This window comes from Salmo trutta, chromosome 21, assembly GCF_901001165.1.
Source record: "Salmo trutta chromosome 21, fSalTru1.1, whole genome shotgun sequence".
Classification (NCBI taxonomy): domain Eukaryota; kingdom Metazoa; phylum Chordata; class Actinopteri; order Salmoniformes; family Salmonidae; genus Salmo; species Salmo trutta.
Window position 1 is genome coordinate 38,897,333 of NC_042977.1, and position 17,517 is coordinate 38,914,849.

Genomic DNA, 17,517 nt, shown 5'->3' on the forward strand with positions numbered 1-17,517 from the left:
GCGCAACCCTGACAGCATTGTGTGTACCCCAGTTTGGGAATACCTGGGCTAGACCAATTATGTACCAAGACATCTTAAATCTGTTATTTTTATGTTTTTCTGCCATGCATATATATGCAGTAGGCTATGTATTGTGTAAGGGCAAAATCATTATTTTAATTCAGTTTTTTTTCCGGGTTTGGGCTCATAGGCCTATGCATATGCATCAACTCTAATATGCATATGAATGTTTGTTTTTCGAATGAATCATTAAGTTAGAAAGCGCTGTCCATTTCGTTGTGTTAGGCTTTGAAACAGCAGCCACAATAACCATGTTTTCCACTTAGTTATAACCTGTTGTTGAACTTCTTTCTTCAAATTGATCAATCACAGCGAGGTGCGTTTTAAAAACACATACTTTTTTGATGATAAGTGTTTGATGTGATTTGTCAGAGTAGTACAGGGACAGTAGAGCCCTGAGTACCAGGCCTTTAGCGACCTGAAGGTCTTTAGCAAGTTTGGTACTACCAACGCATGTCCAGAGTGGATATGAGGAGATTACCATGACTCAACGGTCAATTGGAATTTTACTGCAGTCATGACTCATGGCTGTAATATTTTCCATGTGGTTCTATATTAAAGGGGACTTATAACAGGCTTTTGAAATGCATTATTGGTGCTCATTTTCTGTCAACTTATCAAAGAGATGCAAAAGGCACTCATTCAGCGGAATGACCCAGAAGCCTTGTGTAGATTTGTGAGAGGGTGGTAGTGAATGCTTTGTTTATACAGTATGGAGAGGAATAGCCTATATGCTAATTGTCCGCTTAGTTGAATGTTTGGTGTTTTTACAGATTTCATTGTTACTGGAAGGCTACAACCATCAATAAGTTGCTAACATTCTGTAACAGCTAGTTTATGATAAGTCCTACTTATTCATACCTCACTTTATACTGGAACTTATTAATCAGGCTAGCTAACAGTTTATATATATATATATATATATATATATATATATATATATATATATATATACAGTTGAAGTCGGAAGTTTACATACACCTTACCCAAATACATTTAAACTCAGTTTTTCACAATTCCCTCACATTTGTATCCTGGTAAAAATTCCCTGTCTTAGGTCAGTTAGGATCACCACTTTATTTTAAGAATGTGAAATGTCAGAATAATAGTAGAGAGAATGATTTATTTCAGCTTTTATTTCTTTCATCACATTCCCAGTGGGTCAGAAGTTTACATACACTCAATTAGTATTTGGTAGCATTGCCTTTAAATTGTGTAACTTGGGTCAAACATTTCGGGTAGCCTTCCACAAGCTTCCCACAATAAGTTGGGTGAATTTTGTCCCATTCCTCCTGACAGAGCTGGTGTAACTGAGTCAGGTTTGTAGGCCTCCTTGCTCGCCAACGATTTTATATGTATATATATATATATAAAATGGACTGTATGAAATGCATTAACTGTCCCTTTACCTTCAAGGTACCTAATATTTTGCCCTGTGTCAGTCTATATTAGCGGAACATAAATGCCCTGTAAAGGAATTAGTGTACACACACACACACACGTGAAGTGTGGAGGAAGACACTAGTTAGGAGAACTCTGTGTGATTCTCACGGTGTCTGTCCCAGGTTTGCCCTGCTCTGCTGGGAGGAAGAGTTCACCATGTACAGGGTAACCCGCACTGGAGTTCCAACAGAGGAGCATGAGTCCTTGTCATGGCCAGACAGATACACTTTGGACTGAATTTCCTCAAAGTCAATCATGCCATGATGATAAAGGTTTTTTAGGAACAACTTTTTACACATATTTCAAACATCAAACAATAATGCTGTACTACACCCACCATATCTCAGAATCTGCATGGTCATTTAGCTGTGCTGGTCAGGTTGAGGTATGAACTCCTCTGACAATGTTATCGTTGACAGTGCTGCGATGCGTATCTTCTGGAGGGAGCTTTTGCAAACAGGTCTGAACAGGTCTGAGAGAACCAGACTGTGACTGTCACCTGAGCATTCGTGATCATGATACAGCAAAAACAAGCCGGGTGAACTCTGTCGACACTTTCAGAGTGTGTGCGTGCGTGCGTAGGTGCATGACGTGTGTATGCGTGTGTACAGTACATTTGTGAAGTGTGTTTGCAATTGTGTTTTTATTCATGCATTACATGTGGATGGGAGTAGGATTGTACACAGCACCTGCAGTAACAGTTACCATGAGCAGCAGAGGTGTGTCACAGGTGGCACCGACAGGAGGCTCCGAAGTCCGAAGCTGATTGGGTAAACTTAAATGGTATTCCCGCCCCCCAGAAGATGATAGGTGAAACCAGCAATACGATTGAAGAGAATAGGCTGGCTGGTAACAGGAGAAAGCTGTCTCTCCCTCTAGCCATCTATCAGCTGCCTCACTGTAGGCTAACGCCAGGTAGGAGACTAGAAAGACCGGCTGGGTGTATACTGCAGTACAGTGGAGTACAGAGTTGCTACGTGTGAGCATCGGTTTACATAGTCAGTGCAAATACAGTGTGGAGTAGAGAGGAGCTCAGTGGGAGAGACGTTTAACCACTCCAGACCATGAACATGGAGCACCGGAGGTTCTCACTCGACAGCTCAGTGTGAGTATCAACCTAGACAGGTTCTAGACAGGTTCAGTTAAACTCCAGCTGTAGAGACCATCACCGTTGTTTCTGTTTAGGAAGTCGGAATGTCCCTTAACCGAATCTTGGATTTTCTAATAGGATATTACAGTATTAAGAACTGTACATTCCTCAAACTTACAGTAGTGCATACCACCTAGATGAGAACACACACAGGCCATTCCAGCTGTATTTATTGCCATTTCACTAATGGTTTAGTCTGAACGGAGGACTCACCAAAGTTGAGAAAGAGAAGGAAGGAAGGGAACTTGTTTGTTTTCATTTCCCAAAATGCATTGCAGCCATAGCCCTCAGGACCCTTGTCCAGCCCCAGAAATAACAGGTTGGTCTAATCGGGAGCTGGTGAATCTTCTTTCTTTAGCAGATATCTATATACTCAAAGCTTTGTTGCATAAAGCTTGTTTTGATGACTTTTCAATTATGTGATGTTTCTGTGCATTTTATTTGGGTTTTCACATTAAAGTTAGACTTTTTGAACTGTAAATGTAACAGCTTTCATTACAGTTAGGCCTACATTGTCCATAAGGAGTGGAACAATAATGAAGATGTTATCCTGGAATAGAATAAACAAACTTTGAAATGTCCAACTTGATTTTCGCTTACGAAAAATGTATCAACCGCTACAAAAATGTCCATTGTCTACATAATAATTCACTTTTCCTGTTCCTACAGGATTCTTTTCCTGACGTAGGAGACTGGCTCAAATTAAGATCCTACATCTGGACATGTAAATTTTATGTCCATGGTTTGCTTTCTCCCAGCCTCAGGAGCTTAAACATAATGCACAGAGTGTACAAAACTCTGCTCTTCCCATGACATAGACTGACCACCTACGATCCCTTATTTATTTCATTGTATTTTTATTTAACCTTTAACTAGGCAGGTCAGTTTATTTACAATGACGGCCTACCCCGGCCAAACCCGGCCAATGCTGGGCCAATTGTGTGCCGCCCTATGGGACTCCCAATTACAGCCGGATGTGATACAGCCTTATTGATGTCACTTGTTAAATCCAACTCAATATTAGGAAGGTGTTCTTAATGTTTTGTACACTCAGTCTATAACACCTACTTTGTATGTGAAATGTTCTGATCATTTGAATTGCAAATGATAGCAAATCTTCCTTTGATCTGGATGCCACGTCTTTTTAACGCTTAAAGACGTCCTCAAGCGATATTTTTACTTTTCCTGTTAAAAAGTGATATCCCAAGTATAAATACAGTAAAAATACAGTAAAGTACACACACTAAAGGGTATAAAAACAACATGTTTTGAACAAAATAGTGTTTTTTACACACAACTGCAAACTGCAAGGAGAAGGGCATTCAAGGAGTTGGTCTGATGGGAAGTTGCGACGTCATCAGCCTCCCCCTTGCCTGAGGAACTATAGAGAACAAAAGAGGAAAGGCCCACCCCCCACATTGCTATGTCATGACTGACCTGGACCACCTATTGAGATGTCCTTTTTGTTAAATAACTGAGGTGTTAAATTAGGTGAAAAAGAGGTTTGAGTGCCACTAAGGTGTAGTTGACTATCATAACGACTACTAGCTAGAACTGCTCTGGAAACCATTCTTCCTTATGGTTGTCTGATGGTATCAAGTTAGCCGGAGCTGCTGAGAATGGAAATAACAAGATATCTCATCTCTAATAACTTATATAACATGGTTGTGTAAGTTGCTTCCTGGAAAGTCAGAATTGACTTGAAATGATTAGAATCAAAATGATAACAATCAGGTGCATAGCTATGGGTATAGTTTGGATTCTTGGTGCACATTCTTTTATGTTTTCATTGATGTAACAGCAGTTTTCACCAGCAGACAAAAAAAGTATGCCCATGGGTAGGTGAATCAGTTGAGTTTGAATCCACAAATTCAACCCACAACTTTATTGTCCCACTATGGGAAATTCTGCAAACCACGATAAGGTTTATTACAAAATAAATATGACATATATGTAAATATAACCTCTAAACAGAGAGTGTTTACAGACACAGGGGGCAACACTGTGACGGTTTAGTGTCCTGTTCCTCCAGGTCCGTGGAGAATGGTGGTGGAGGAGGTAGTCTGGGCCACAGGAGAGGCAGCCGCAGTAAGAGCAAAGAGAAGTGGAAGAGTCTGGAGGAGGCCCAGCTGGAGATCCAGGAGCTGGGACACAGCCTGAACAGGAGCAACTCTCTCAGGTCAACGGTTACTTCTGAAAACAAGTTTAATGACTAGAATAGGCCATGGACTGGGGGAAAGTACCAAAGCCTATGTAAGTCCATTGATCTGATCTCAATCACTCCCTATCCATAGGTCAGAGACCATAGAGGAGGAGAGCTTTCACCGGTCTGATGGCGTCGTTGCCAAAAGTGTAAGCACACCTGAAATATACAGGACAACGACCTGGAGGAGGGCTTTATACAAGATGGTGCTGACAGACACAGTTGCCCTGTTTCTAGCTCCTAGTCAACAACAAGCATTTCGCTGCACCTGCGATAACATCTGCAAATCTCGATACGCAACCAATAAACTTTTATTTGATTTGAGGTCCTAGCACTCCTTCTCCACTATATGTTTGGGTTCTTGGTTCTGGCTTGGAAATGTCTCCTGATTGAATGCTTGATTGATTAATTAATTGGTTGATTGATGAATTAATTGGTTGATTGATTAACAGAGAGTTAGATCCCTTTCTCTCTCTCTCTTGTAGAGTTTTGTGAAATACAACAAAACCTTCCACAAACTCTTCCGAGACATTCCTACAGAGGAGAAACTAACTCATGGTGAGTAGATCTCAGTACATGGTGAGTCTGTAACTTATTTATGGTTTCATCATCATCGTGGTCCTGAAACTGTCTGGGCTGTATGTGGATTTATGTCTTGATTACAGAGCCATGATGGAGTCATCACAATCATTACTTAATGCGTTGGGACATTCATCATATTTCATTCCACATTATGTGCTTTGTGCTCCTTGCTAACAACTAAACTTAAGCACTCACTCTGCACAATATTTAAATGTGCCCTCAGCTGCTAAGAAGGGCATACAGAACATCACAGTGTATTCTGGGGATAAAGGGAAGTTTCAAGGGGAAACCCACGTGTCTCTCATTTGACTGTCCTCTGTCCTGGTTGTGTGTTTCAGTGTTCACCTGTGCCCTGCAGAAAGAGGTGTTGTATCATGGGAAGCTATTTGTGTCTGTCAACTACGTATGTTTTTACTCCTCCGTACTCCTCAAGGACACCAAGGTAAGAGATTCACATATAGTAGAGCAGAGCAGAGTAGAGTAGAGTAGTCAGAGTAGAGCAAATAGAGTAGAGCAGAGCATAGTAGAGCAGAGTACAGTAGAGTACAGCAGAGCAGAGTAGAATAGAGAAGAGCAGAGTAGAGTAGTCCGAGTAGAGTCAAGAAGAGCAGAGCAGAGAAGGGTAAAGAAGAGCAGAGTACAGTAAAGTAGTGCAGAGCAGAGCACAGCAGAGCAGTGCACAGCAGAGCAGAGCAGAGCAGAATAGAGTAGAGTAGAGTAGAGTAGAGTAGAGTAGAGCAGAGCAGAATAGAGAAGAGCAGAATAGAGCAGAGAAGAGCAGAGTAGAATAGAGCAGAGAAGAGAAGAGCAGAGTAGAATAGAGCAGAATAGAGCAGAGCAGAGTAGAGTAGAGTAGAGTAGAGTAGAGTAGAGTAGAGCAGAGTAGAGTAGAGTAGAGTAGAGTAGAGTAGAGTAGAGTAGAGTAGAGTAGAGTAGAGTAGAGTAGAGTAGAGTAGAGCAGAGTAGAGTAGAGTAGAGTAGAGTAGAGTAGAGTAGAGTAGAGTAGAGTAGAGCAGAGCAGAGTAGAGAAAAGCATAGTAGAGAAAAGCATAGTAGAGTAGAGTAGGGACCCTATTCAATCCGTTTCACAGAAGTTCAGCTTTACAGTGTGATTGAAATTTAAAGGCAACGTTCCCACGTTAGCGCAGGCTGCATTCGCAGTAAACGCTGCATATGTCGGCTCTTTACATTTCTATTGGGGAATCTGTAACGCTTCAGCCATCCAGACTGAATAGAACCGTAGAGTAGACAACGCCAAGTTGGCCAACAAACAGTAGGTAGAAGTAGATGGTGTGTTGTGGTCTGTACCATGTGTTGTTGACGTAGTATCTGTGTCTTGTTGTAGGTTGTGGTCCATGTGTCCAGCGTAAAGGAAGTGAAGAAGCAGAACTCAGCCCTGTCTATGCTCTCCATCCGTACTACTGATGGAAACAAGGTCAGAAACAAACCCACAACGGCCCTGTTGGTCTTGTTTGAGTGAATGTGTCTGTGGCTGTGTCTGCCTCTGTCTGTGGCTATGGGCGTGTCAGTGGTTGTGTTTGTGGATGTGGCTTTTAATGTGGTTGTGTCTGTGTCTGTGGTTGTGGATGTGGTTGTGCCTGTGTCTGTGGTTGTGTCGGTGTTTGTGTCTGTGGTTATGTCTGTGACTGTGTCTGCGGATGTGGTTGTGCATGTGTCTGTGGTTGTGGCTGTGGCTGTGGTTGTGGATGTGTCTGTGGTTGTGCCTGTGTCTGTGGTGGTGTTTGTGTCTGTGGTTGTGCCTGTGTCTGTGGTTGTGCCTGTGTCTGTGGTTGTGGTTGTGTCTGTGTGGTGGTGTGTCTGTGCCTGTGTGGTAGTATACTGTGTCTGTGTGGTGGTGTGGTGTGTCTGTGTGGTGGTGTGGTGTGTCTGTGTGGTGGTGTGTTGTATCTGTGTGGTGGTGTGTTGTGTCTGTGTGGTGGTGTGTTGTATCTGTGTGGTGGTGTGTTGTATCTGTGTGGTGGTGTGTTGTATCTGTGTGGTGGTGTGTTGTGTCTGTGTGGTGGTGTGTTGTTTTTGTGTGGTGGTGTGTTGTGGTGTGTCTGTGTCTGTGTGGTGGTGATTTGTGTCTGTGTGGTGTGTCTGTGTGGTGGTGTGTCTGTGTGGCGGTGTGGTGTGTCTGTGTGGTGGTGTGTTGTGTCTGTTTAGTGGTGTGTTGTGGCTGTGTGTCTGTGTGGTGTGTCTGTGTGGTGGTGTGTCTGTGTGGTGGTGTGTCTGTGGTGGTGTATTGTGTGGTGTGGTGTTGTCTGTGTGGTGGTGGTGTGTCTGTGTGGCGGTGTGGTGTGTCTGTGTGGTGGTATGTTGTGTCTGTTTAGTGGTGTGTTGTGGCTGTGTGTCTGTGTGGTGTGTCTGTGTGGTGGTGTGTCTGTGTGGTGTTGTGTCTGTGTGGTGGTGTGTTGTGTCTGTGTGGTGATGTGTCTTTTTGTCTGTGTTGTGGTGTGTTGTGTGGTGGTGTGTTGTGGTGGTGTGTTGTGTCTGTGTGGTGGTGGTGTGTCTGTGGTGGTGTATTGTGTGGTGTGGTGTTGTCTGTGTGGTGGTGTGGTGTCTGTGTGGTGGTGTGTTGTGTCTGTGTGGTGGTGTGTGGTGGTTTGTCTGTGTGGTGGTTTGTCTGTGTGTTGTGTCTGTGTGGTGGTATGTTGTGTGGTGGTGTTTTGTGTCTGTGTGGTGGTGTGGTGTCTGTGTGGTGGTGTGTTGTGTCTGTGTGGTGGTGTGTGGTGGTTTGTCTGTGTGGTGGTTTGTCTGTGTGTTGTGTCTGTGTGGTGGTATGTTGTGTGGTGGTGTTTTGTGTCTGTGTGGTGGTGTGTTGTGTCTGTGTGGTGGTGTGTTGTGTCTGTGTCTGTGTGGTGGTGTGTTGTGTCTGTGTGGTGGTGTCTGTGTCGTGGTGTGTCTGTGTGGGGGTTTGTCTGTGTGTTGTTTCTGTGTGTGTGGTGGTGTGGTGTGTCTGTTTGGTGGTGTGTTTGTTTGGTGGTGTGTTGTGTATGTGTGGTGATGTGTCTGTGTGGTGGTGTGTCGTGTCTGTGTGGTGATTTGTCTGTGTTGTGTTTTGTCTGTGTGGTGGTGTGTCTATGTGGTGGAGTGGTGTGTCTGTGGTGTGTTGTGTTGTGGCGGTGTGGTGTCTGTGTCGTGGTTTGTCTGTGTTGTGTCTGTGTGGTGGTTTGTCTGTGTGTGTTGTTTCTGTGTTGTGTGGTGGTGTGTCTGTGTGGTGGTGTGTCTGTGTGTGTTGTTTTTGTGTGGTGGTGTGGTGTGTCTGTATGTTGGTGTGTCTGTGTGGTGGTGTGTCTGTGTGTGTTGTTTTTGTGTGGTGGTGTGGTGCGTCTGTGTGGTGGTATGGTGTGTGGTCCCTCATTCTGTTTTACCTCTGTTTCAGTATTCGTTTGTGTCTTTGCGGAACCGGAGAGTGTGTTACGAAATCCTGCAGTCTGTGTGTTCACAGGTATACCCACATGACCTCTGACCTCTCTCTCTGTCTCCCTTTCTCTCTTAAAAATGCCATTCTAATGTTTGAGGAGAGTGCACAACAACAAAACACTTTTATCACTGCAACTGGTTTGATACATTCACCTCTGAAGGAAAATAATGTACTTGCATTCAGTAATCTTGCTCTGATTTGTCATCCTGAGGGTCCCAGAGATAAAATGTAGCATACTTTTGTTTGATAAAATCCATTTTTATATTCAAATGTAGGAACTGGGTTCTATAGTTTGAACCCTGGATGTGTCTTGTTTTGTTCTATTATCTATACAATAGGCTACCATTGATTTTGGCCCAATATTCTTGACATATTACCTCTTTCAAGGAGCTTTCTGTTTTGATAGGATTATTTTGCCTGAAAACCTGTAGGCCTTCTTATAAAAAAACAACTCTGCATACCTGCCTAACCTGGCAAGAGTGGCCGAAGGGTGTTGAGCATCCTCATCCACTGTTGGCCTGCTCTCCAAGCACCATCGCATGAGCCTGAAACCTCACTCTGGCCAAACTCGTGTTTCTAAAAGTGGATTCAAATGCCTAGTAAGGCATTTTAGTTTCACTTTTATTTAATTGTAATTCTTTCCTATATGCACAATTTATAGATTAGAATAATTTAATAAACAAAATGTTGTTAAAATGCTAAGCGCTTAATGTTCATGTCGCAATCGCAAATGCTTCGCAATGTACTTCTTTGTAGGCTATAGCCTTGAAATCATTGAAATAATAGGCTAATAACAATAATATATCCTAAACAATTCATTTTGTTCCTTCTTAGGCTACATGTCTGGCTTCTGACCTATTTAGCGTGTTTCTGTGCTGTTTAATACTACATATAGCCTATTTTTAATTACGAGCGCTTCATACATTCAGCTTTTCATCTTTATTCAAATACTTTATATTCGAATCATATGGTTTGGTTTCAATAGTTCCAAACCAAGTGTTAGGTTCAGTTAGTCACAAAAAGAGATGGGTGTTGGTTAAATTGTGATTTTGATGAATGGAGCGAATATCGAGTGGCAGTTTTTTTTTCTCCTGTGAGCGAGGATAATTTTTTAGTGGAGCGAATGGAAAGTGGGTGCGCCATGAGCGGGATTTCCGACCGCACAACTGCATTTACAGACTCTGGTTTCCACAACAGCTGGGGGAGCAGGTGGAGAGTGGCAACAGCAGTCCCCACTTCTCAGGAGAGAACAGCGTTGATGGCGTGGATCGGGACATAGACACAGTAAGAATTTCACTGATGGCCTCGATGTCATCCTATCCTTTTCCTCCCACCATGTAGCTTCCTGTACTGCCCTGTTTTCTCCAATCAGTGCCATCAAAGAAAGTGCACTTTGTAATTCTTCATAACGCACTGTGAAAATTCCAGAGTACACAGTCACTTTTTTTGTGTTATTAATCAAGACACCATTTATACTGACCAGGAGCTTTTTGTATAAGGACATGTTTTAACCCTTCCCTGCTGACAGATCTCCTGCAATTCCAGCCGGGAGGACAGTGTGGAGCAGAGCCTTCCTATAGAGGCCGTCTACTCTGACCTGCCCAGCAGCGGTAAGAGAGAACATCTTAAAAAGACCGTTAAGACAGATGAGAAAAATAAATGAGAGGTGAGATGCATAACAGACGACATACAAGAGATATGAATATGATGTAATATTAATCATAACGAACCTGGGAAGCAGCATCAGGAAAGCTCAGGATAATCAGTTCACATTCACACAGCAGGAAGATTCAGGAAGTTAAACACACACTAAAGCAGACACAGATACAGACACGCACACACACTCATTCACAAGCACATATGCTCAGACATACCACACATTTAAATATTGTTTGAATAGCCTGTTGTCTTCTTTTTCTCTTGAACAGCTGACTCGTGGGTTTGGATCGTCACTGAAAGGGTTAAAACCCTCCTCCTTATCAGAGATATGCGCAACCTCAATGTCCTCCTATCCATCTGTCTGTTTCTGTGAGTACTCCTCCCTTCTCCGTCCCTCTCCTCTCCATCTATCTGTTCCTGATCTCCATCTCTCTCTCCTCTCCATTCCCCTCTCCATCGCCTGTAACTAGATCTATAGGTGCTGAAGCCCTTGCATCACCTTTCATCTTTACTCACAAACATACTGCCACGTGTGAGAATGGGTGTGTTAATCTTCAAACATACTGCCACGTGTGAGAATGGGTGTGTTAGTCTTCAAACATACTGCCACATTGTCAATGGTGTGCGTACTGGGAGCGGAGTCAGGTGCAGGAGAGCAGAGAGTTGTGAACAGGCGCACACTTGATTTAGGCAGGAGAAACCAACAGACGGACGCCACTGCGTCGAAACCTCCATCCAATATGCCAAAGTGCAAAAACACGCAAACAGTCACAATAATAAAGTACAAACAAATAAACATAACTCGTGAATATAAAACACGGAATAAATGCACACCAGAAATAGCGCGTCAAAAATGACACGTAACACGAAACAATCACACACAAAGACATGAGGGGGAACAGAGGAATAAATACATGTAGTGTGATTGGGGAATGAAAACCAGGTGTGCAGGGAACAAGACAAAACCAATGGATAAATGAAAAATGGAGCGGCGATGGCTAGAAAGCCGGTGACGTCGTCCGCGAACGAACAAGGAGAGGAGCCGACTTCGGCGGAAGTCGTGACAGTACCCCCCCGACCTTGACGCGCGGCTCCAGCGGCGCGCCGACACCGGCCTCGGGGACGACCCGGAGGGCAAGGCGCAGGGCGATCCGGCCGGCGATGGTGGAATTCCCACAGCAGTTCAGGGTCCTACACATCTGCCACCGGAACCCAGCACCTCTCCTCTGGACCGTACCCCTCCACGAGGTACTGAAGGCCCCTCGCCGAACGCCTGGAACAGACGGAGTATGCAGGGGCCCCCTCGATGTCCAGAGGGGGTGGAGGAACCTCCCGCACCTCAGACTCCTGGAGCGGACCAGCCACCACCGGCCTGATGAGAGACACATGGAACGAGGGGTTAATATGGTAATCGGGGGGAAGCTGTAACCTGTAACATACCTCGTTCACTCTCCTCAGGACTTTAAATGGCCCCACAAACCGCTGGCCCAGCTTTCTGCAGGGCAGGCAGATGGGTAGGTTTCGGGTCGAGAGCCAGACCCTGTCCCCCGGTGCGAACACCGGGGCCTCACTGCGGTGACGGTCCGCGCTGGTCTTTTGGCGCAGAGCGGCCTGCTGGAGGTGACCATGGGCGGCTTCCCATGTCTCCTCCACGCTCCTGAACCAATCGTCCACTGCAGGAGCCTCAGTCTGACTCTGATGCCACGGTGCCAGAACCGGCTGGTACCCCAAAACACACTGAAAGGGGGAGAGGTTAGTGGAGGAGTGGCGGAGCGAGTTCTGCGCCATCTCTGCCCAGGGCACGAATGCCGCCCACTCCCCCAGCCGGTCCTGGCAATAGGACCGCAGAAACCTGCCCACATCCTGGTTCACTCTTTCCACCTGCCCATTACTCTTGGGGTGGAAACCCGAGGTGAGGCTGATCGAGACCCCCAGATGTTCCATGAACGCCCTCCAGACTCTCGAAGTGAACTGGGGACCTCGATCAGACACTATATCCTCAGGCAACCCGTAGTGCCGGAAGACATGTGTAAACAGGGCCTCCGCAGTTTGTAGGGCCGTAGGGAGACCAGGCAAAGGGAGGAGACGACAGGACGTAGAGAAATGACCAACAAGAAACGATCCCTGTGACGGAGGAAGATCCGTTAGAAAATCCACCGACAGGTGTGACCAAGGCCGTTGTGGAACGGGTAAGCTTACCTCTGGGCAGGTGTCTAGGAGCCTTACACTAGGCGCACACCGAGCAGAAGGAAACATAAACCCTCACGTCCCGAGCCAAGGTGGGCCACCAGTACTTCCCAGTCAGACAGCGCACCGTCCAACCAATCCCCGGATGACCAGAGGAGGGTGACGTGTGGGCCCAATAGATCAACTGGTCACGGACAGCAGACGGAACATCCTGACGCCTGATGGGTCACTGGAGATGAGCGGGCTCTGTACGCAACGAATGCTCAATGTCCACGTCCAGCTCCCACACGACCGGCGCTACCAGGCAGGAGGCCGGAAGAATGGCTGTCTGATCCATGGGCCGCTCCTCTGTGTCATACAGCTGGGACAGTGCGTCTGCCTTCACATTCTGGGAACCTGGTCTGTAGGACAGGGTAAACACAAAACGGGTAAAGAACAAGGCCCAGCTTGCCTGACGAGGATTCAGTCTCCTAGCTGCCCGGATGTACTCCAGGTTGCGGTGGTCAGTCCAGATGAGGAAAGAGTGTTTAGCCCCCTCAAGCCAATGTCTCCATGCCTTCAAAGCCTTAACCACAGCCAACAGCTCCCGGTCCCCCACATCATAGTTCCGCTCCGCCGGGCTGAGCTTCTTCGAGAAGAAAGCACAGGGGCAGAGCTTTGGTGGCGTGCCCGAGCGCTGAGAGAGCACGGCTCCTATCCCAGCCTCGGACCTGTCCACCTCCACTATGAATGGCAAAGAGGGATCCGGATGGGCCAGCACAGGAGCCGAGGTAAACAGAGCTCTTAGGTGCTCAAAAGCCCTGTCCGCCTCAACCGACCACTGCAGACGTACAGGACCCCCCTTCAGCAGTGAGGTAATGGGAGCAGCCACCTGGCCAAAACCCCGGATAAATCTCCGGTAGTAATTGGCAAACCCTAAAAATCGCTGCACCTCCTTTACCGTGGTGGGAGTCGGCCAATTACGTACGGCTGCAATGCGGTCACTCTCCATCTCCACCCCTGATGTGGAAATGTGATAGCCTAGGAAGGAGACGGCCTGCTGAAAGAACAGGCATTTCTCAGCCTTGACGTACAGGTCATGCTCCAACAGTCTTCCAAGTAGCTTGCGCACCAAGGACACATGCTCGGTGCGTGTAGCGGAGTATATCAGAATGTCATCGATATACACCACTACACCCTGCCTGTGCAGGTCCCTGAAAATCTCATCTACAAAGGCTTGGAAGACTGATGGAGCATTCATCAACCCGTAAGTCATGACGAGATACTCATAATGCCCTGAGGTGGTACTAAACACCGTCTTCCACTCGTCTCCCTCCTGGATACGCACCAGGTTGTACTTACTCCGGAGATCCAGTTTAGTGAAGAAGCGCCCCGTGCATTGACTCAACCACCGTGGCGATAAGAGGTAGTGGGTAACTGTACCTCACCGTAATTTGATTGAGACCTCAGTGCTGTGATGCAAAAATCCAAGCAAAATGCATAGAATTAAAAAGCTGTAGCCGGATATTATTCATCCTGATCAGACAGAGTTTTTACATGGACGATACATTGGAGATAATAAAAGACATGTACTTGAAATGATAGAACACTGAAAAATCTAGCAAGGCTTTTGAAAAGGCTTTTGATAAAGTACAACTAGAATTTATATATAAATGCCTGGATTATTTTAATTGAGGAGAATCTCTTATGCAATGGGTTAAAGTTATGTATAGTAACCCTAGGTGTGAAATAGTAAATAATGGCTACTTCTCAGAAAGTATTAAACTGTCAAGAGGAGCAAAACAAGGTTGTCCACTGTCTGCACATCTATTTATTATGGCCATGGAAATTAAAATCAGATCCAACAATAATATAGAGGGGCTAGAAATCCAAGGTGTCATTCTACACCTCTTAAATCCACAATGTGGATCCCTGCCCAGCCTCATAGAAGATCTATATAGTTTTTCTAACCTCCCTGGATTACAACCCAAATCAGTGTACCATATTACATATTGAATTGCAAAAAAAATTTACTTTTACATTACCCTGTAGTTTACCAATAAAATGGTCTGATGGTGAAGTGGACATACTTGGTACTCATATCCCTAAGGAAATAAAGGAACTTACTACAACACATTTTAATAGGAAGTTATCAAAAATAGATAAGATCTTGCTACCATGGAAAGGTAAATACTTGTCTATTTTTTTTAAATGACCCTGATTAATTATTTAGTTATATCCCAGTTTACCTATTTACGTATGGCCCTGCCTATGCCAAACAATTTATCTTTTAAATTATTTGAGCCAAAAATCTTTCACTTTATCCGGAACGGCAAGCAAGACAAAATCAAACATGCTTATTTTTATAATGAATATGAGTTTGGGGGGGCTACAATTATGAAATATTAAAGCATTAAACCTCTCACTAAAAGCATCCGTTATATAAAAGTTATATTTAAACCCGAACTGATTCTCCAGTAGATTAATTAGAACGGCTCACCGCTTGTTCAAAAATTGCCTTTTTCATTTATTCAGATTACAACCTCTAATTTTCAGTTAATTGAAAATGGAACCTTGTTCAAATGTTCACCCTTTCTAAAAACAAAGCCGTACAAAGCTGGCTGCAATTCAAGTTTCATCCTCCAGAAAAGACAAAAACAAATATTTAAACAAATATTATGGTTCAATTCCAATATACTAATAAAAAACTATCTTTATGAAAAAAAGGAACAATAATAATAATCTTTGTTAATGATATTATGAATAGGAAAGGTGGAGTTTTCACATGTGCATATAACAAAAATAAATGGAAATGTTTGCTTTATCCAACCAGCTGATATCAACATTACTGCAAAAAAGGAGGAGGCAAGTGGAAGGGAGAGAAAGTAGGGAACTTTTTTGCCTGTCCTTTATTAAAGACCAAATATGGCAACAATAATATATATATATATATATATGTATACTGCTCAAAAAAATAAAGGGAACACTAAAATAACACATCCTAGATCTGAATGAATGAAATAATCTTATTAAATACTTTTTTCTTTACATAGTTGAATGTGCTGACAACAAAATCACACCAAAACAATCAATGGAAATCCAATTTATCAACCCATGGAGGTCTAGATTTGGAGTCACACTCAAAATGAAAGTGGAAAATCACACTACAGGCTGATCCAACTTTGATGTAATGTCCTTAAAACAAGTCAAAATGAGGCTCAGTAGTGTGTGTGGCCTCCACGTGCCTGTATGACCTCCCTACATCGCCTGGGCATGCTCCTGATGAGGTGGCGGATGGTCTCCTGAGGGATCTCCTCCCAGACCTGGACTAAAGCATCCGCCAACTCCTGGACAGTCTGTGGTGCAACGTGGCGTTGGTGGATGGAGCGAGACATGATGTCCCAGATGTGCTCAATTGGATTCAGGTCTGGGGAATGGGCGGGCCAGTCCATAGCATCAATGCCTTCCTCTTGCAGGAACTGCTGACACACTCCAGCCACATGAGGTCTAGCATTGTCTTGCATTAGGAGGAACCCAGGGCCAACCGCACCAGCATATGGTCTCACAAGGGGTCTGAGGATCTCATCTCGGTACCTAATGGCAGTCAGGCTACCTCTGGCGAGCACATGGAGGGCTGTGCGGCCCCCCAAAGAAATGCCACCCCACACTATGACTGACCCACCGCCAAACCGGTCATGCTGGAGGATGTTGCAGGCAGCAGAACGTTCTCCACGGCGTCTCCAGACTGTCACGTCTGTCACATGTGCTTAGTGTGAACCTGCTTTCATCTGTGGAGAGCACAGGGCGCCAGTGGCGAATTTGCCAATCTTGGTGTTCTCTGGCAAATGCCAAACGTCCTGCACGGTGTTGGGCTGTAAGCACAACCCCCACCAGTGGGCGTCGGACCCTCATACCAGTCTCACGTCTCCTGATGTACTGGCCTGTCTCCTGGTAGCGCCTCCATGCTCTGGACACTACGCTGACAGACACAGCAAACCTTCTTGCCACAGCTCGCTTTGATGTGCCATCCTGGATGAGCTGCATTACCTGAGCCACTTGTGTGGGTTGTAGCCTCCGTCTCATGCTACCACTAGAGTGAAAGCACCGCCAGCATTCAAAAGTGACCAAAACATCAGCCAGGAAGCATAGGAACTGAGAAGTGGTCTGTGGTTACCACCTGCAGAACCACTCCTATATTGGGGGTGTCTTGCTAATTGCCTATAATTTCCACCTGTTGTCTATTCCATTTGCACAACAGCATGTGAAATTTATTGTCAATCAGTGTTGCTTCCTAAGTGGACAGTTTGATTTCACAGAAGTGTGATTGACTTGGAGTTACATTGTGTTGTTTAAGTGTTCCCTTTATTTTTTTGAGCAGTATATATATATATATATATACATACACACACACACACACACACACACACACACACACTGGCTATGGAAAGTACTCAGACCCCTTGACATGTTTTACAATTAGTTACCTTATTCTTATTCCTTATTTTTTTCTCAGTAATCTACACACAATACCCCATAATGACAATTTAAACAAAAATTTTATTTAACCTTTATTTAACAAAGCAAGTCAGTTAAGACTGCACTGAGGATAGGAAACTCTGTCATCACCGATAAATCCACTATAATTGAGAATTTCAATAAGCATTTTTCTACGGCTGGCCATGCTTTCCACCTGGCTACCCCTACCCCGGTCAACAGCACTGCACCCCCCACAGCAACTCACCCAAGCCTTCCCCATTTCTCCTTCTCCCAAATCCAGTCAGCTGATGTTCTGAAAGAGCTGCAAAATCTGGAACCCTACAAATCAGC

General features: G+C 44.8%; 1 protein-coding gene across 1 annotated transcript in view; it reads left to right on the top strand.

The window, feature by feature from the left end:
- Positions 1-2,327: 2,327 nt before the first annotated feature.
- Positions 2,328-17,517, top strand: part of LOC115157391 (GRAM domain-containing protein 2B) — a 29,117-nt gene continuing 13,927 nt past the window's right edge. Inside the window, exons 1-10 of the mRNA XM_029705597.1 lie at positions 2,328-2,608; positions 4,686-4,832; positions 4,948-5,005; positions 5,342-5,414; positions 5,777-5,880; positions 6,784-6,873; positions 8,824-8,889; positions 10,063-10,149; positions 10,394-10,475; positions 10,794-10,893. Of these exons, the coding sequence (XP_029561457.1) occupies positions 2,568-2,608; positions 4,686-4,832; positions 4,948-5,005; positions 5,342-5,414; positions 5,777-5,880; positions 6,784-6,873; positions 8,824-8,889; positions 10,063-10,149; positions 10,394-10,475; positions 10,794-10,893 (848 nt within the window). The 5' untranslated portion in view covers positions 2,328-2,567. The remainder of the gene's footprint in view (positions 2,609-4,685; positions 4,833-4,947; positions 5,006-5,341; positions 5,415-5,776; positions 5,881-6,783; positions 6,874-8,823; positions 8,890-10,062; positions 10,150-10,393; positions 10,476-10,793; positions 10,894-17,517) is intronic.